General features: G+C 50.0%; 1 protein-coding gene across 7 annotated transcripts in view; it reads right to left on the bottom strand.

Moving 5' to 3' along the window:
* KDM5A (lysine demethylase 5A) overlaps nt 1-20334 on the bottom strand; it is a 1031636-nt gene that overhangs the window by 340135 nt on the left and 671167 nt on the right. For all 7 annotated transcript variants that reach the window (XR_014981238.1, XR_014981239.1, XM_085652274.1 and 4 more), the window contains one exon: nt 3894-4026. Coding sequence is in view for 5 of the 7 variants with exons in the window: in XM_085652274.1 (XP_085508400.1) it covers nt 3894-4026 (133 nt within the window). In the remaining 2 variants the exon portion in view is untranslated. The remainder of the gene's footprint in view (nt 1-3893; nt 4027-20334) is intronic.

Below are 20334 nucleotides of genomic sequence, written 5' to 3'. Positions count from 1 at the left end.
TGGGCAGAAGTGGTATGGGCAGAACGACATACAGGAAGTCTGAGCTCCACTCGAGATGAAAAGAGTCTTCAAGCGAGAGCCGCATTGGAAATTCCAACACGCAAAACTGCTGACATTGCGTGTTAGCATTTATGGCAAACAGATTTAATCAAGGCTCTCCCCACTGCTGAAAGAGACCTTGCACTACCTCCAGATGGAGATGCCATTTGTATTCTGCTAGGCATCTGCAGCTGAGTTCATTTCCTCTGACGTTCAGAGAATCCAACAGATATTGAACCACCAGGGATATGCCCTGTTGTTCCGACCATTTCCAGAGATGCAGGACCTCTTGACAAAGGGTTCATGACCCCCACCCTGCCCTGTTTATGGCAGTCCCACATGGCGGTGGTGTTGTCCAGGGGCAGATAGCTTTCAATGCCAATCGGATCGTTCGGAGCTCCAACAGGTTGATGTTAAGAGCAGAGTCCTCTAATTTCCACCTCTCCCAGATGGCCGCCGCATACCAGGAGTGATGCATCTGTTGCTATTGAGTGAGCTGGTTGGGAAGGGAGAGGGGTCTGAGTCTGATCCAATCACGGTTTTTTAGCCAGCACTGTAGATCTTTTGCAGTTCCCTCCAAGATCTGAACCATGTCGGGGAAGTTACCCTTATGCTGTGCCCGCTGGAATTTCAGGTCACACTTGTAGGTTACACACCCTCCCCCCTTTTTGCCTCACTTAGATGCATCTTTGATTGAGTGTGCACTGGGTTCCTGCTAATCAGATTCCCAATGCCTGTGTTCTTTTCCAAAATTGTACCTTTGTTTCCACAATTGGCACACCTCTGGCTCACATATAGGTCCTTTGTAAAAGGTACCAGTGGTACCAAGGGTCTTGTGATCAGAGAGGGTCTCTAAAGGCTGCAGCACATATTATGCCACCCTAAGAGACCCCTCACCAAACACAGGCATACTGTCACTGCAGCCTGAGTTTTTTGAAGCAGATAAAAATTGAAGAGTCGACCTGGCACACATCTAGTGTGCCCGGCCTATCAGCAAAGCAGAAGGCATAGGTAAGCCACCGCTACAGCAGGCCTTACTGCCCTAAGGCAGGGTGCACTATACCTCCTGTGAGGGAAAACTGCATTAGCAGATATGCTCCTACATTGTCCAAGTCCATTCTTAGGCATTAGAAGGGCCCAGTGAAGCCGTACTGAGCCCATTACAAGTTCCGCAGCTCCATGATGGCTTCAATTTATTCTATAATGTTTGGTATCAAACATCTCAGCTTAATAAAGCCACACTGATGCCAGAGATGGATTTATTGTAAAATGCACTCAAAGGGCATCTGAGAAATGCTCCCTGAAAAACGACCAACTCCGTGTCCAGCTGACTGGTCTGCACCAGCCTGCCACACACAGACATGTTTCTGACCCCGCGGTGGGAGCCCTTGTGCTCTCGTGGGTTAGGGACAAAGGCTGCTTGGGTTGGAGGTGCTTTACACCTACCCCCAAGCAAGAACTGCATTCAGGGCGGTGTCCTTTGATTTGTTAGTCAGGGCCTCTCCAGCTAGTGGAGATGCCCTCCCCCGACCAATCTCCACTTTTAGCAGCAAGGTCGGCAGGAAAATTAGTAGTCAGGGGAGGTGTGCCCCCTCTCTGCCAGGAACAAGCCTAATGTGCCTTGGACCGAGGTGACACCCTCCTTAGAAAATACTCTATCTTAAATGGAAGTATTCTAGTCAACTAGGTGAGGGGATGCCCCCTCTCCAAATGGAGGAGACATACAAAGGGTGTAGTCACCCTAAAGTCAAGTAGCCCATTACGAGCTGCCAGCACCTGTAACACCCCTAAATTCAGTATTTAGGGGCACTACTGAGCCTTAATCCTCAGATTCCTGCAACCTATGAAGAAGGATGAAGAGAAAGCTGTGTAGCAAAGCTTGAAGACGACAACTGACTTGTCTCCAACCTCACCAGAGATCATGAACATGTATGGATTTTTGGCTGACCTCTAAGGGACTACACAAAGGCGCCCGAAGCATCATCTTGAAGGGTCCCCCTGACCATGACCGGCTCCGGTGAAGAAAATCCAACACTAAAGGGCGCCCCTGCATCCTCAGTCCCCCGACCTTGGGGAGCCCAGCTGACAGCATCCAGTCCTCCTACGTCTCAACTTAACCTGTCCGGCCGGCGGTCACGTTCATCGGGCCACCTGGTGTGAGTCTGCAGCCTCTTTGTGAGACCGAGATTCCGCATTGGGTGCCCCACACGGATTTACACCCTGCAACCGACCGCCCCTGTGCCGGACATGGTGTAAGGTTGGAGCAGTCCTGTAGCCTCCCGTGCTTGCGTGGGGCCTGTGCTCTGAAATCGGGGTACTTATCTGCAAACTGCACCTCTAGTGGGTGCCCCCAGACTCCATAGACTAAAATTGGGCCGAGTGACCCCCGCTGGTGGTGAGTTACTTACCTCAATCTGACCCTTACCCAGTGTAAGTCTAAACCCCCAAAGACTGGAAGAGTAATCCGTGTATTTACCTGTGAATGCATGTAACAGTTTTTCTCCCATAGTATTGCATTGCATTTTCTCCATTGAAATGTTTATTTTCTACAATTGCGAAGTTCTACAATTGCTGATTGACAATACCAAAGTTTTTCATGTACTGTAAAAAACACTTCTCTGCCTTACTAAATAATTCCCACTGCATCTTGAAAAGTATTATTGCTATTCTTGAAACTGTTACTTACCTGCAACTGAGTTCCTCTAGGGTTCTAAAATAAATTAACAAAGTAATAACTTTTTATGTAAAACATTTGGTCTTGGATTCAGTCTTTGAGTGTGTGTAATCATTTCTTGCCTGAAAGTGTACAAAAATGCTTAACAAAGACCTCTGATAAGCATAACTGCTCGACCACACTACCACAAATAGAGCTTTTAGTATTATCTACTAAAGCCTATATAAGCCTCTGGTGATTCACTGGACTGTACACACTATACCTTACTTTGGTATAGTATATACAGATCCAGCTTCCTACAATCACTATATCAAATTCTGAATGTACATAAAATCAGTTCCGCAAAAAAAAAGGCTGTTATCAATTCAATGGTTATCATCAAAGTAGATAAATACAACAGGCTTCCTGTGGGTCTCCCTAAATCATTAGGTCTTTCCTAATTACGTGGTCTTACACTTTGCACTAACAAACTATACAGTCTTTCTAGAAACACCATTAACTCAACGTTTCACCAGGTTGGCTGACTTCCAGCAAAAAAGGCCCCTTTACAATCCTGAAAGCTAGTTCTCAAAACCATTCCAGTAAAATCTCTAAACTACCTTTTCTAACAATGTTTCCTGATAAATACCCTCCCACAATCTACGACCTGCTAATCAACACATTCTGACCTCACAAACAGCTCTGCGGACACTCTATTATTTTCTAAAATTCACTCCTTAAATCTCCCTTTCACTGATCAGTGTGGCTAGCCTGGCCCTGAAGAAAATTTAGCAAACAAAATATTTGCCCCATGAAACTTCAAGTTAGTTAAAGTCAACAGTGAAAATCATAAAAATATCTTCTAGACTCACCCCTTAGTATATAACCACACTTTAAAACTTTCAAAGTACATAACTTACAATTCGAACCTAACCACTTGATAACAGGATAGTACACAGCATGCAACTCTATAAAGAGACTGATACAAACCCAAACAAATTCAATGTAATTCAGGAGGGACTTATTACTAACCAAATCTCTCTATACTCTGTACTATGTCATTCTGACATATGATTACAGCACGTCTCAATACAAACACCAAGGTTTTGAATGCCATATTTTCCTTTCTTTGAAGTTCAGAATTCGTATTTAGAAGGGTAAATAAAACAGAAAGCAGGGTTTTATTGATTTGCCATCTTACCTGAATTGCCTCCACCTTAGCTGTCCAGTCTTTGGCCCCATTAAGAGCTTCCTTCAGGGCTATCACGTTAGGCAGGAAAGCCGGGATGTTTTTGCACTCGTTCACCATTGCCTCCAGAGCAGACAGACGTGGCCTAAATCATGAACACAAACAAGTAAGCACGTCTTTCCATTAGAGATTCTGAAAGGGACATAATAGTTGGACACAGATAGGGAGACAAATGTACTTCATGCTTTTTACCTGCCAAACCCTATGCCTCAATTTTTTTTTTTAGATGAAAACACCTTTCTTAGAGACGTTTAATTGGTAAACCAATGGTCAAAGGAGCAATTGGGTGGTTATCAGTCTGCCAATAATAGTGAAAGAGGTACGTACGCCTACTGAAGAAACCATGTGCAGCAGTCAACCAAGTGGGAGAATGAGATAAAAGAAGAGGAATGCAAGTCAAGGGGGATGAGGTGATGCAGACAAGCAAATATAGAATAATAATAAAAAAAAAAAGAAATCAATCAATAAGATGGGGTTGATTGAAGTTATAGAAATGGGTCTGCCTAAGGAACAAGGTGGAAGAGACGTTCCAAACAAAGTCAAAGGATTCAAATATATTAATGTGCGCACTATAGAAAGAACAGCCAGTGAATGGAGGAGACTTGCTAAGATTATTGGAAAGATGGTGTATTAGCAAAAGAGAGGGCTAAAGCAACAGCTAGGCAGAAGGAGTGATGACATGAAAGGTAACAAAGCAGATGTCTGCTATGAAGAATGAGTCAAGAATTGGGGATTACGGCAAAGGATGCTAAAAGGGTGACAGAGCCATCAATCAAGGGATTAGGAGTGAAAGATGGCACATGTGTAGTGCTCACTGCAAAAAACTGTAGTAGTAGCCATAATTTTATGCCACACTGACTAAGGAGAGACGGGAGAGACCAGAAAGAATAAGAAAAGAGATAGTAACCAAAGGAAGTAGAGAAGAGGTCAATTAGCCGAAGAGGAAGGAAGAGAGTGGCTAGAAAAAAGGAGGAAATAAGCAAATCAAGAAGTAGAAAGGGGAGGTAAGCCCTACTACAAGAAAGTTAGAGAAACACTGCCCAAAAAGGCCAAAGGTGAAACTAGTAAGATAAGACAGGTAAAAAAAATAAAACAATTAAAGGTGGAGATGCCAGCCAGAGGTATGATTACCCCAAATAGAAAAATCAGCTAAACAGGAAAAAAGGTATCTGGCTCTGTATATACTATACTAAAGTGAGGTATAGTGTGCACAGAGTCCAGTGGAACCCCAAAGGTAGGCAGTGGTAAAAGTAGATAGCATCTTACTCTCCATTTGTGGTAGTGTGGTCGAGCAGTAATGCTTTTAGTTATTTTATTTTCTAGAACCAAGCAAGCCTGGCACGGGTAAGCAATTAATACTTTACAATAGTAAGGCAATAGTAAGGCAGCTTGAATTGCAATTGTATATGCACTTTTGGCTTGATTACAGTAGAACTACTAGTAATGCAATGCTTTGAAATATTGTACATATTCGTAGTATTGGCTTTTTAGTAGAATGTCAAGTAAATTACTTAACAGATTACTTTTCTTACAAATTGCAGTTTAACTGGATACTGCACTGGTACATTTCCTGTAAACAGGTAAGCAAAAGCATTTTTGTTATTTCGTTACATTTTTAAAGGTTTTCATAGATTTTCAAACTCCACACTTAGAAACGTTTCATAGAAAAAACCAATCAATGTTATCCGATGGAGGAAGGAATATGCTACTTACCGGTATGCATCTGTTCTTGGCATGTAGAGCTGCAGATCTACACACTTTTGCATAGATCGCCATCTGGTGTTGGGCCCGGATGTTTGCAGTTTGTTTTTCCTCTTGGAAAGTCTTTGGAAGTCACGAGGTCGGTGACTGCTCCCTTGGATCGTATTGCGCATGGGCTTCGGCTCCATCCTCAGATTGTTTTTCGCCAACAGGGAAAGATGGAGCGTAGTAATAACAGTGAAGAAACCCATGTGTGTTGTATCTAAATAAGATAGACTGGAACAGATACAGGTAGCCGGGGAGGCGGGTGGGCGTGTGTAGATCTGCAGCTCTACATGCCAAGAACAGATGCATACTGGTAAGTAGCATATTCCGTTCGAGGCATATGAGCTGCAGATTACACACTTTTGCATAGACTATATAGCAGTTCCCAACCCTAGCGGCGAACACAGGTATCTGCTGCAGTGGTTTGAAATAGTGTTTTTAGTACAGCCTGGCCCATACTAGCTTGTTGTTTGGTTTGCACATCTACACAGTAATGTTTAGTGAAAGTGTGCGGTGTTGACCATGTAGCTGCTTTCCAGATATCATCTAATGGGATGTTCCCTAGAAAAGCCATAGAAGCCCCTATCTTTCTTGTAGAGTGGGCTTTAGGGGGAACAGATAGCGTGCGTTTTGCTTTGTGGTAGCAAATCTGTATGCATTTTACAATCCACCTAGCTATCCCTGATTCAGAGATGGGGTTGCCTTTATGTGGTGGAGAGAAGGAGACAAACAGTTGTTTTGTCTTTCTGAAAGGTTGTGTTCTCTGGATATAGTAAAGTAAGGCCCTTTTAACATCCAGTGTGTGTAGAGCCCTTTCTGCAACAGTTTGAGGTTGCGAGAAAAAACCGGTATTTCTACCGATTGGTTTAGATGAAAGGGTGAAATGACTTTGGGTAGGAATTTTGGGTTGGTACGGAGGACAACCTTGTTCGGGTGCATTTGGAGAAAAGGTTCTTGTATAGTAAGTGCTTGTATCTCACTGACCCTTCTAAGGGAAGTGATGGCTACAAGGAAAGCTGTTTTCCATGTGAGAAACTGCAGTTCGCATTTATGCAAAGGTTCGAAAGGCGGTCCCATTAGCCTTGTGAGAACTATATTTAAGTTCCACACAGGTGAGGGTGGTACTCTGGGGGGAATTATCCGTTTGAGGCCTTCCATGAAGGCTTTAATGGCAGGCACTCTGAAAAGTGATAGTTGCTGTCTGTTTTGTAGGTAAGCGGCAATTGCTGCGAGGTATTGCCGAATGGATGTATATGCTAGGTTACACCTTTGTAGATGGAGTAAGTAGCATATGATGTGCTGTATAGATGCGTCTAGAGGGTTGATTGTGTTGTTATGGCAATTCACAACAAATCTTTTCCACTTGGCAGCCTAGCAGGCTCTAGTGGTAGGGCGTCTAGCTTCTCTGATGACGTTCATACAGTCAGGGGGAAGGTTAACGTATCCGAATTCTAGGATCTCAGGAGCCAGATCGCAAGATTGAGCTGAGCTGGGTCCGGGTGTCTGATCTCTCCATGGTTCTGGGTTAGGAGGCATGGTGAGAGGTGTAACTTTTGGTGTGGCACTACCGAGAGTTCCAGCAGCGTGGTGTACCACGGTTGTCTGGCCCATGTTGGAGCTACTAGAATCAGTGTGAGGGAGTGCTGCTGTAGCTTTCGCACCACTAATGGAATTAGTGGGAGAGGTGGAAAGGCGTACGCAAATTTGCCTGACCAGTTCATCCATATCGCATTGCCTTCGGACAATGGGTGTGGGTATCTGGCGGTGAAGCTTGGGCATTTTTTGTTTTCGTGGGTGGCGAATAGGTCTATCTGTAGATGCCCCCACATCAGAAAGAACGGGTGAAGAACCTGCGGGTGAAGTTCCCACTCGTGGATCTGCTGCGTCTGTCAGCTGAGCAGATCTGCCATGGCGTTTTGGACTCCTGGGACATGTTGGGCTAGGAGAAAGATTTTGTGTGGAATTGCCCATCTCCATATGCTCTGTGCTAGTTGAGAGAGCTGTGGAGAGTGTGTGCCGCCTTGTTTTTGAATGTAGTACATGGCCGTCATGTTGTCTGTGCGAATAAGGACTGCCCTGCCTAAAATCTGTGTCTGAAAGGATTTTAGGGCTATAAAGATTGCCAGTAACTCCAGATGGTTGATATGGAGTAACTTTTGTTGCGGCGTCCATGTGCCCTGCACTGTGAGGTGTAGTAGATGTGCTCCCCAGCCGGAGAGCGATGCGTCTGTTGTTAGGATTATTTGTGGAACCGGGTCCAGGAACGGCCGACCTCTGGAAAGATTTGTGGTGTTCCACCACTGCAGAGAGCGATGGGTGCGACCGTCTACCAACACCAGATCTGTCAGTTGCCCCTGGGCCTGGTTCCATTGGCGCGCTAAGCACTCTTGGAGTGGACGCATCTGGAGTCTTGCATGGGGCACTATGAAAATGCAAGAGGCCATCATCCCTATCAGTTGCATAAACACTCTTGCTTCCTTGAGAGAGTGTTGAGGTATGAATCTTTGACGCAAAGCCTGAATGCTTGCAATCCTGGCAGAATTGGAGTAGGCTATGGCTTTTGAGGTGTCTATGGTGGCACCGAGGTATTGCTTTGTGTGGGATGGTATTAGCTGGGACTTTTGGTGGTTCACTGTGAAGCCTAGCTGGTGAAGTAGTTGGATGGTAGTGGAGGTGTGATGTAAACATTGGTTGTAGGACGTGGCTTTTATTAGCCAGTCGTCCAAATATGGGAAGACGTGAATGTGCTGTCTTCTGAGGTGTGCCGCCACTACGGCTAGGCACTTGGTGAATACCCTTGGTGCTGTTGTGACCCCGAATGGGAGCACTTTGAACTGTTAGTGTTGCCCGTCCAGTACAAATCCGAGGTACTTTCTGTGAGCATGGTGAACCGGAATGTGAAAGTATGCGTCTTTCAAGTCCAGTGTGGTGAGAAAGTCGTTTTGGGAGAGGAGCGGAAATACCTGCTGAAGTGTTACCATGTGAAAATGGTCCGAATGTATGTATGCGTTTAGAGGCCGGAGATCTAAGATAGGTCGTAGAGTCTCGTCTCTTTTTGGTATCAGAAAATATAGGGAGTAGACCCCTAAATTTTGCTGATTGGCAGGGACTTGTTCTATCGCTTGTTTTTGTAGGAGGGAGATTATTTCCTGTTTTAGTAACGTGGAATGTTCTTGTGACATTGGGCGTTGCCTGGGTGGAATGTGGGGGGGGGGGGGGGGTAGATGTCAATTCTAGGCAGTACCCTGAACGAATAATTTGGGTCACCCATCTGTCTGATGTGATGGTCTCCCAGACGTGAAGGAAACTTTGTAACCTGCCCCCGACCGGAAAGTGGGATGGTCTGGAGGGAGCAGGGGGAAGTCATTGGGTAGGCGGTGTGGCAGAGCGGGCGGTATTTGTTTTGCCTCTGCCTTATTGTTATTGCCTCTATAGCCGCTTCTTTGATAACCCCTTGTGAAGGTGGATTGAGCAGGGGATTTGTAGGACGTGGACGCGCTATCTGAGGAGTAGCCTCAGATAGCGCGTCTGCAGGGCTCCTATAGATTTCGCCGTATCTGTGTCCTTCATCTTCTCGAGGGCCTAATCTACCTTTGGGCCGAATAGATGTTCTTGATCAAATGGATGATTTAATATGGAGGCTTGTACCTCGGGTTTAAAGCCTGAAACTCTCAGCCAAGCATGGCGACGGAGGAGGACGCTAGTGTTAATGGCCCTGGAGGCTGTGTCTGCTGCGTCTAAGGCACAGCGTATAGAGGTGTTAGTTATGGTCTTACCCTCTTGAATTAACTCATTGGTCTATTTTTGTATTTTTCTGGGAGATGGTGCATGATGGTTTCTAGTTCATCATAATGCGCCCTGTTGTATCTGGCCAATAGCGCTTGAGTGTTGGCGATACGCCATATATTGGCTGCCTGTGACGCAGTGCGCTTTCCTGACGCGTCCAGTAGCTTTGACTCCTTGTCAGGTGGTGGTGCTTCGCCTGACGCCTGGGAGTTTGACCTCTTCCGTGCAGTGGAGACCACTAGGGAATCCAGTGGCGCTGGCCCTTTGATATAGGCAGGATCTGTGGGGGCAGCTTTATACTTCTTCTCTATGCGTGGGTTAATTACCCTAGCCCTGACTGGGTCTTTAAAAACGTCTGGCGCATGTTTTATTACCCCCTTGAGCATAGGTAGTATAGAAGTAGACCTATGTGCGGTTTCAAAGGTGTCGAGGAGGAAATCTTCCTCTACTGGGTCAGTGTGTAGCTCTACCCCGTGATAATGTGCCGCCCTCTGAAGTAGGTGGTGAAAACCTAATGAGTCTTCTGGTGGAGATGGCCTGGATGGATAAAGGTCATCTTGTGGGACATCTGGAATGTCTGGATTATTATAATTGTCCCATGGGTCTGGGGATCCTGTAGGGGTGGGGTCTTGTGGCACATCCCCTGGATCGTAGTATGGGTCCCCCTGATCATCATGGTCTGGAGACGGGGTCCGAGAGCGATGAGGCAGGGGTGGAGAAGGCGGAGGGGGCGGAGGTGGAGAGGGTGGAGGAGGTGGGGAAGGCACTCTGAAAGGGGAGGTAGCACAGTCTTTCCTCTTTGGAGGTGGAGGCGGAGCCGGCTTGTCCAAATGTCTCTTTTTGGTAAAAAGTGCCAAATGTCCAGTTTTTGGATCCTTGGTAAGTGTCTTTTGCAAAGGATCCGGTGTAAACAGTTCCTGAGACAATGTTTGTTCGGTCGGCACCGAAGGTTTCGGGGCCGATGGCTTTTTAGGCTTGTCCGTGCAGTGCTTTCTTGGAACCTCCGATTTTTCGGTCGGCGCCGAGGTAGGCTTCGGCGCGGGAGTGTCGGTGCCGAGGGCCTTATGCTGTTTGGTCGGCACCGAAAGGCTGGGTTTCGACACCGAGGACTTTGGTGCGGAGCTCGGTGTCGAGGTAGAGGCCGGTTTCTTTTTCGGTGCCAAAGTGTGTTTATCGGCACCGCTGGCAGGCTGGCTCGAGCCCGAGCCGCCGGAAGGCTTATTAGGCTTCTTCACCCTGCCCGAAGGTGGGGTGTTTGAAGCAGTGTCTTTGGTCTTGCCTAGGCCCAGAGGCGAAGGCGTGACCGAAGCCTTTTTGGGTGTCGGCGCGGGTGTGGGAGGGGGTATAGTACTCACGACCCTCTGCGCCGGGGTGATGTCCTCCACATCAGAGTCGTCGGCTTCGGAAGCACTGACGAGGTCCTCTTCGGTGTGCTGCTGTCCCGGAGCTTGGACGTCATCCCCGAAGATGTCGAATGGAACGGAGGTCGAGGAGTGCGCCATGTTTCGTCTGGCCCTTCGATCTCGAATAGTCTTTTTCGATCTGAAAGACTTGCAGGCGGGACAGTCTCGAGCCTCGTGTTCAGGGGAGAGGCAGAGGTTGCACACCTCATGAAGATCGGTGTGGGGGAATTTGGACCCACATCGAGGGCACTTCTTGAATGGAGTTCTTTCCATCAGGCGGGACCGGAGCTTGGATAGGCCCGAAGGCCGCCATCGACGACTGGAATCGAAGGTGTGTCAAAAAGAAGGTGATTGAGGAGATCAGGATCTGAACAATACCGCGATGAGCGAGGATTCCGCTTCGATCGTCGAACTGGAAATGTTCGGAACCGGAGCGCGAAGTATTACAGCCGAGCCCAATGGCGGGAAAAAACAATCTGAGGATGGAGCCGAAGCCCATGCGCAATACGATCCAAGGGAGGAGTCACCGACCTTGTGACTTCAAAAGACTTTCCAAGAGGAAAAACAAACTGCAAACATCCTGGCCCAACACCAGATGGCGATCTATGCAAAAGTGTGTAATCTGCAGCTCATATGCCTCGAACAATAGTGTTATCGGTTAACAGGTAAGTACTTTGTTGTAGGAGTTGGTATTCTGGGATTAGACTCGAGGGTCCCCCAGGGTCAAGGATGCACTCTTGTTACACCCTCAGCGGCACTAGGGCGGCCAGGTGCAGAGTGCTGAGGCCCAATGTTATCCAATGGGGGATGGTGGGCCTCTGGTTGGTGGCTGCTGACGAGCAGGCCACAAGGTTGTGGGAGCAAAGCTCCAAGACTGGAGCTCAGGGCAAATGGGGGTTCAAGCCAGCACAAAAGGTGCACCCTCAGCAGCATTGGGGTGGCTGGGTGCAGAGTGCTATTTTGGCGTCGGGTACCCTGTAGCTTTCAATGGGAAGTCTCCGGTTTGCAAACACATTGCAGGCTCTTCTGGGTGCGATCACCACTTGGAGAGGTAAGTTGGGATGCTGGCGGTTAGTTAGGCACCGTCGGTTGGGCCACCCAAGGGCGTGGGGCGTCGGGTGAAGGGGTGCCTTTTAAGGTCAGATCGTCTTACCAGCTCCTGGTCATGGTTGGGGGGGGCATTCTGGTTTGAGGCAGCAGGCATAGACTGGAGGCTTGAGGCAGGTCAGGGGCCACCGGCTCTGGGGTCAGGATTGCCCGGGAGACCTCCTCTTGGTGTTGGGCCACTCGAACTAGGGCCGAGGGCGTCGGGTGCAGATTTGCGGATTTCGCCTGAGCTGGAGTCTGCTGGTGAACAAATCCGGTGTTCACAGGAGACAGAATCTTTGGTTTGGAGGGCAGGGCAGGTCCTCGGGTTCTTGAGGTTGCTGGCTGCAGGACACACCGGAGTTTCGCTTTTGCAGGTTCAAGGTGGGGACAGGCCGGTAGGGCTGGGGCCAAGTCAGTGGGCTTCCTCCTCTTCTTAGCTTCGGCACAGCTGTTCGGTCCTTCTTCTTCTTTTGATTTCTTCTCTGAGGAGGCAAGGTCCATGGGTGCCCCTAAATAGTAGATTTAGGGGTGTTACAGGTAGGTAAAAGGTTGGGACCAATGGGTGCCTTCCCTGGGGTGGGTACACCCCCTATTATGCCACCCTTCAGTGAAAGGGGGACATATGCCTCACTCAATATAGCTGGGTCCCCATCTGCAAGATGGTGGGGACCGAGAGTTGTGCTTCACCTCGCCTGCCCCACCCGAGGGGTGGGATTGCCAATGGTTGGCACACCTCCCTACCTCACTTGGTTTTTCCGCCGGTTCGCCCATCCAAAGGGGGTGTCAGAACCGGTTGGGACCAGTTGCTGGAACAGCAAAAGGCCTGGGGAAGCTCACAAAGGCAGCAAGCCTTTGAAGCTTCCCCTTTGTGGACCCTGCCCATCCTGAGGGGGGAGGCTTGGCACCTCGTCCCAGGACATGTATTGTTTCAGCCCCCCAAGTGCAGCAGGCTCTCGACCCAGGGGTCCAGAAACATGTCTGGTGGTGGTAGCTGAAAGCAGCCACTCAGCCTGGACACTAGTGTTAGGTCATTTTTCAGGGAGCATATCTAAGATGCCCTCTGTGTGTATTTTTCATTAAATCCCACGCTCGCATCAGTGTGGGATTAATGTGCTGAGAAGTCTTATACCGAACATCTCAGTTTTCATTGCAGCCATTATGGTACTGTGGAGTTCGTAATGACAAAAACTCCCAGCACCATATACTCTTAATGGCAGCACTGCACTTCCAAAGTCTAAGAAATTACTTGGACACTGTAGAGGTACAGGGCTCATGCACCTGTACCCTCACCACTGGTATAGTGCACCCAGATAGAGGGTTGACTGATCTATGCCAGGGCAGTGGGTTTTAGGCATGGCACACAGAGATGTGTGCCATATCGACTCTTCACTTTGTTCTGCACCAAGACATGCAGCCTGCAAAGGCACTGTGTAAGGGCCTCTAAAGGTGACACAATAAGTGCTGCAGCCCTTAGAGGCCTTTCCTGGTCACAGTGCCCTGGGTACCTGTGGCACTATTTACAACAGAGTGACCTGTGGCCAGAGAGTGCAAATTGGATTTAGTCTTCAATGCAGTTTTAGGGAAAGAACATAGGCCCTGGGCATCCGATTGGCAGGAGCCCAGGGCACACTCAGTCAAAGCACATCAGCAGTTCAGCAAAAAGTGGGGGCAACCTTGCAGAAAGAGGGCACTTTCTCACACTCCTCCGTGGCCACGGTAGGGGAAGGAAGCGTAGCAAGGTCTGGGGAGGTATTCAGACCACTGGCATCACCCAGCTCCTCTCTCCAGTCCGGCTCTCTCAGCTGGTGTGAGAAAGTGGCTCTGTATATACTGTTCCCAAATAGGTACAGGGTGTACAGAGTTCACAGTCCCCAGAGGTTTGGCAGAGGCTAAAGTTAGATATAACCTTACTCTCTAAAGTGGCAGCTTGGTCGAGCAGTAAGGCAGTATCAGAGGACAGTGTGAAGCATTTGTTGCACACACTAAGACAGCAAATGGTCTCACACACTCAATAACTGAACTCTAGGCCAATGGTGTATATATAAAAAATATATGCTTGTTTTATTTTAGAACCAACAATAGGTATTTGTGAGAAAGTGCCATCTTTTTTGCATGGTATGCCCCCACCTTTTGCTGAATTGCTGAATGTACTTTGACTAAGTGTACCCTGGACTCCTGCCAATCAGGTGCCCAGGGCCTATGTTCCTTCCCTAAAAACTCTAAACCCAAATTGGCAAACCCTGGCCACATGTCGGCCACTGGTAAATGGTACCCTATGTACCCAGGGCCTTGTGACCAGGGAAGGCCTCTAAGGGCTGCAGCACTCATTGTGCCACCTTTAGAGGCCCTGTACCCTTACACACACACTGCCCTTGTAGGCTGGGTGTCTGGGTGCAAAGAGTCAACATGGCACACATCCCTGTGTGCCATACCCATCACCTACACTGCCATGGCATACATCAGCCACCCCTCTAGCTGGGTGCCCTATGCCAATGGTGTGAGCACAGGAGCAGGTGCCCTGTGCCCCTACAGTACCCAGGTCCATTCCTGGGCACTGTAAGTGCAGTGCTGCCATTTAAGAGTACATGGTGCTGGAAGCCCGTCAAACACGAACTCCACAGCATCATAATGGCAACACTGAAGACTGAGAAGTTTGGTATCAAACTTCTCAGCACATTAAACCCACACCGATGCCAGTGTAGGATTTAATGTACCAAGCACCCCAGAGGGCATCTTAGAGATGCCCCTAAAACCTAACCTACAATCCACGTCTGTTCTGAGGCTGCCCAGGCTACCACACAGCAGACATGTTGCTGGACCCCTGGGTAGGAGAGCCCCAGCTCTCCTGGGCCTGCAACAATGCACATCCTGGGCGAGGTGCTAAATCTCCTCCCCCAGGATGGGCAGGGGGAAGCTTCAAAGGCATGCCGCCTCGATGAGCTTCCCCAGGCGACTGCAACCCCCCACTCTGGCGGGAAGCTTGGCCGGAAACCCCAAATAAGGACAGGGGATGTGCTAGCCTGCCAACCCCACCCCTCAGGTGGGGGGAGGCGAGGTGAAGCACATTTCCGGGCTCTCGCCATCTTGAAGATGGGAAGCCCTACCCTATCAGGACTAGGCTACTGCCCCCCTCCCACAGGAGAGAGGCAGGATAGGGGGTGTACCCACCCCAGGACAAGGACCCATTGGTCCCTGCCCTTCACCTACCTGTAACGCCCCTAAACCTAGTATTTTGGGGCACCTGAACCTTCCTTCCCCAGATTCCATTTTCCGAAATACAAAGAAGAGCAAGAAGAAAGAAGACCTGGGCAGTGTGTGTGTGTTAGGGTACAGGGCCTCTAAGGGTGGCACAATGAGTGCTGCAGCCCTTAGAGGCCTTCCCTGGTTTTAGGTTTTTAGGGACGGAACATAGGCTCTGGGCACCACCTGATTGGCAGGAGCCTAGGGAACACTAAGTCAAAGTATATTCAGCAATTCAGAAAAAAGTGGGGGCATACCATGCAAGAAAGATGGCACTTTCTCACGGCTGGCGCCAGTACCAACGTCGGTCGACAACGGTCCAGCTCCGTGTCCAAGTTGAGGAGGAGGCCGTGGTCGACGGCGGCCGGGGACACAACCAGCGTCGGAGGTGGCGGTGGCGTCGTCAGAGGAATCAGCACTAGAGCTCCCAGCCAAGTACGCGGGGCTCGTAGGTGTGTGGGCGGAGTCAGGCTGACCAAAGATGGAGTGGAGGGCTTCGCAAAATGCACAAAGCTGGGCAGGGGACGCTCCGGCTCCCGGAAAGGGAGGGAGTTTTGGAGCCATCCCACCAGGCTCACCGGGCAGAGCCGAAGGGTGACGACAATCCACGTCCCACCAGCCGACGTGCGGGGGGGGGGAAGGCGAAGAGCGACGGTGCTTCTTCGCCTTTTTCTTGTGCTTCGCCTTACCCGATGACAAAGACATCGAAGATGAATGATAATGGTCACTCCGCGACCGGTCCCGCGACCTCCCTCCTGACCGGGACCTCGAGCAGCATGGAGCTGACTACTGGGCCTCCAGAAGCTTTCAGGACTACTCCCTCAAAGACTTAGGGTTCCTGGCCCGACAGTCAGAGCATGACTTTGGGTCGTGGTCGCGCTCCAGGCACCAGAGGCACACGAGGTGTGGGTCTGTGACAGACATCAACTTGTGATAGGAGTCACAAGGCTTGAAGCCAGTCCAACGATGTGACATCCCTAAGTGCACCAGGAGTCGAACGACTCGAAAAAGATGCTGACAAAAGTCGAAAAAGTGTTAGTCAAAAAAGTCTAAGGGTACCGCACTCTACGGATGAGCGCTGGCTGGCGCAGAAAAAAAAAAAGAACGGATGTCAGCGTGTAGGGGGGGTCGTCTAAGTAGATACTGTGACGTCATCCTGGCGATCACAATGCAGACGACGAACGTGGAGTCGACCGACGCCACCTACCGACGCGCAGGGGTACTGCTAAGAAAAAGTTCTCCGGATCCAGTCTGACGCCAGGCGGTATTTTAAGGTAAGGAATCTATAACTAATAGACTCTTTCAGATACCGCTATACTCACCTGTGAACAGTGCATCTTCGACCACCCTCAGTCTCCATTGGTTACCATTGGCTGTCCGACCTCGGCTGTGACCTCTGCACCCAGTTGCCCCTGTGCCACTGGGGGTGCACTTTTAGTCCGAACTTGAACCTTGCCCAATGCTGAGCTTACACCTCGAAGACTGGATTTGTAAGTTGTGTACTTACCTGTGAAACTGCATTCTTGTTTGCTTCCTATAGGAGAACATTGCAGAACTGAAAAATGCTTTAAGTGTCAACTTTTTAAAGCCTAAAGTATTTTTCCTGAAAAACGTACTCAACTTTTTGCAAACATCTTGCTCTTAAAATATATCTTGAAAGAAGCGTATTTTTCTAAAATTGGCATGGATCTCCTTTGTGAGTCGTGTTGCACAAGTTACTATTTGTGTAATGCTATATCTGTAAGAGACATTAGTTAGTGATAGATTCCTTGCCTTAGAATATCCCCGGGCATCAGAATGGATCCGGAACGTTTTGCTAGCAGTACCCCTGCGCGTCAGTAGTTGGTGTCATGCGGCTCCGCGTCCGTCGCTGGCGTCATAAGTGCCAAGATGACGTCACGGAGACTACTTAGGTGCCACCCATGTGTGCTGACGTCAGTTCTGTACATGACTTTCCGTGCCAGGAACGCAGAGCCATGCAAGAAACTGACCACTGGTGCCAAGAAACTAGGGCCCTGAAGGAGATGACCTTAACCCTAGAAATCAGTTCGCAGAACGGTGAGGATGGGCGGGGCGGTAAGGAATCTACCACTAGCTAATGTTTCTTACAGATATATCGTTACACAAGTAGTAACATGTGCATCTGAAAGAGACACGTTAGTGATAGATTCCTTACCTTAGAATAGATACCCCAGCAATACCAACCCCGGTGGTGGGTCTGAGAATAGATTACACCAGAAGGTCACGCAGAACAGAACGACCAAAGAAGCCGTCTCTCCGGACCTGACTGTCAAGGCAGTAATGCTTGGTAAACGTGTGCAGCGAGGCCTAACAAATGTCCTGCAAGGGGACACCACGTCCCAAGGCAGTAGAGGCTGCCATCGCCCTGGTAGAATGGGCACGCAGCCCCACAGGAGGCTCCTTCTTAGCCTTGATGCAGAGCACGACCCACCAAGAGAATGTTCCGCTTGTGCACAGCCCGACCTCTTTTGCACCCACGTAGCCAACAAAGAGCTGGTCATCCACCCAGAACTGGCGAGTGCGCTGCAGGTAGAACGAGAGTGCACGTTTTGGGTCCAGACAGAGGAGCCTCTCTTCCTCTTTCGAAGGATGCGGAGGCGGAAAGAAGGTGGGCAAAGTGATGGTCTGCCCGATGTGGAAGGGTGTGACTACCTTTGGCAAGAAAGAAGGATGGGTCCTTAAAACTACCTTGTCCCGATGAACAGAAAGGAAAGGAGATTTGGAAGAAAGAGCCTGGAGCTCACTCACTCTTCTGGCAGAGGTGATAGCGACCAGGAAGGCCGTCTTGAGAGTGAGAAGACGCAAAGGACAGGTGTGAAGGGGCTCAGAGGGAGCGCACATCAGATATGTCAAGACAAGATTTAAGTCCCATTGAGGCATTATGAATGGCATGGGAGGAAACGTGTGCGTAATGCCTTTTAGGAAACGGTTAACAACCGGAGACTTAAAAAGAGAAGGCTAATCAGGAAGCCGTAAAAAGGCGGAGATGGCTGGAAGATAACCTTTGACCAGATAACCAGAGCAGAGCCCTGCTGGGCCAAAGAAAGTAGGAATGGAAGGACTTCAGAAAGAGGGGCAGAGAGGGGATTCACAGACTTCGCTGTGCACCATGCCACAAACGTATTCCACCTGAAGGCGTATACCGTTTTAGTGGAGGGACGCCTGTTTGCCAGAATGACATCACAGACTTCGGGAGAAAGATCGAAGGCTGTCAACTGCTGCAGCTCAATCTCCATGCATGGAGATGGAGGCTGGAAAGGTTTGGGTGGAGGACCGTCCCTTGCTGCTGCGACAGAAGATTCTCCCGAAGAGGCAGACGAATCAGGGTGTCGATCGTCTTGCGGAGTAGCTCAGGATACCAGTATCTTCCTGCCCAATAGGGCAGCCACAAGGATGACTTGGGCCCGGTAGCGCCGAATCTTCTTCAGCACCTTGGGCAGAAGTGGTAAAGGCGGAAAGGCGTACGACAGACCGCAACTCCTCTCACGACGAAAAGCGTCGCAGAGCGAGTGCCGCCTTGGAAATTCCAACGCGCTGATGAAGAACCCCAGCAAATGCAGGAGATTGGCCGTAGTCTGAAGGTGGGAGACGACTGTCTGGGGTGAGCCCGCCTTCAACAACCAGTCGTCGAGGTAGGGGAAGACTGACACCCCTGACCTGCGCAGATGAGCGGAGACCACCGCCATCACTTTCGTAAACACCCGAGGGGCGTTGGTAAGGCCGTAGGGGAGCACGGCAAATTGAAAATGCTCGTGGCCTACCGTGAACCGCAGGTAACGCCGGTGGGCCGGCAGGACAGGGATGTGAAAATAAGCGTCCTGCAAGCCCAATGCTACCATCCAGTCTCCAGGGTCGAGGGCAGCCAAGACCTGAGCCAGAGTCAGCATTTTGAACTTCTCCTACCGGAGGAAGCGGTTGGCGTTCCGGAGGTCCAGGATGGGACGTAGACCCCCCTCTGTCCTTCTTGGGGACCAGAAAGTAGTGGGAATAACAACCACTCCCTACTTCCGGCCCCGGAACGCACTCTATGTAAATGTAAATGTCAAGGTACTTATAGAGCGCACTGTCACCAGACGGCCACCTTGCGGTGTCGCCTTTGCGGTTTCCTGGCGCTGATACTCATACCGCTGTGGAACCCCTCCTGGCTTTCCTTGTGAAGTGTCCACTCCTGGGCACCCCCAGGGTGAAGCCAGGCATCCTTAGCTCTGTTGGGGCCGGTGTGGAGGCTAAGCAAGCTATTGCCCAGAGTTGCAGCGTGGGGCCGTGATTAGAATAGGCACCGAGGCGAGAATAGACAGGTCCGAGGAAATTGACCCCTAGCCCCACCGAGGCGGGAATCGAACCCTGGTCCCTGGCCAGAACTCTGCTTCAGGGTCTGCCGCTCTAACCATTGAGCCACACTCCTCCACACACTCCTCGATGGCCCCCTTGGCCAAGAGGGTCGTAACTTCCAGCTGGAGAGTTGGCAAGTGATCCCCCGACATGCGGTGAAACTGAGGTGGCATAGCTGGAGTGGTGGACTGAAAGGGAAGGGAGTAACCCTTGCGGATGATCTGCAGCACCCACGTGTCCGATGTGACAGCGTGCCAGTGGGGGAGGTGATGGCGGATCATGCCACCCACTGGCGTGGGGTGCTCCGCAAAGCTCAGATTAGGAAGGTTTGGAGGCAGAAGCAGCAGGGGTGGAGGTGGACTGACCCCCACGCTGATTCCCAGACCCGCCCCTGTGGAAGCCGCGTTCGCGGCCACGCTGAGGCTGGGTCTGCACAAGCTTGCTGAAGGAAAGTGCCTGGTAGCCCCTGCCTTGGCCACGAAAGGAACGAAAACCAGGAGTGGCCGGGGCCTTTGCGGAAAGACCCAAGGACTTGGCCGTGGCCTGCGAGTCCTTAAAATGCTCCAGAGCACAGTCGCGAAACAGGTGAGTGCCATCAAAGGGCATATCCATGAGCAAGCTCTGGACATCGGGCGTGAACCCAGTAGATCGCAACCAGGCGTGGCGAGGCAGCGCCACAGTCGTAGAAATCGCCCTGCCTAATGAGTCAGCGGTGACCAAACCATACCGAATGGCGAACTTAGCCGCATCCTTACCCTCAGCAACTACCTGGGAAA

This window comes from Triturus cristatus, chromosome 4_1 (genome assembly GCF_964204655.1).
Source record: "Triturus cristatus chromosome 4_1, aTriCri1.1, whole genome shotgun sequence".
Taxonomy (NCBI): domain Eukaryota; kingdom Metazoa; phylum Chordata; class Amphibia; order Caudata; family Salamandridae; genus Triturus; species Triturus cristatus.
This window is presented reverse-complemented; position numbering and strand designations above follow the sequence as displayed.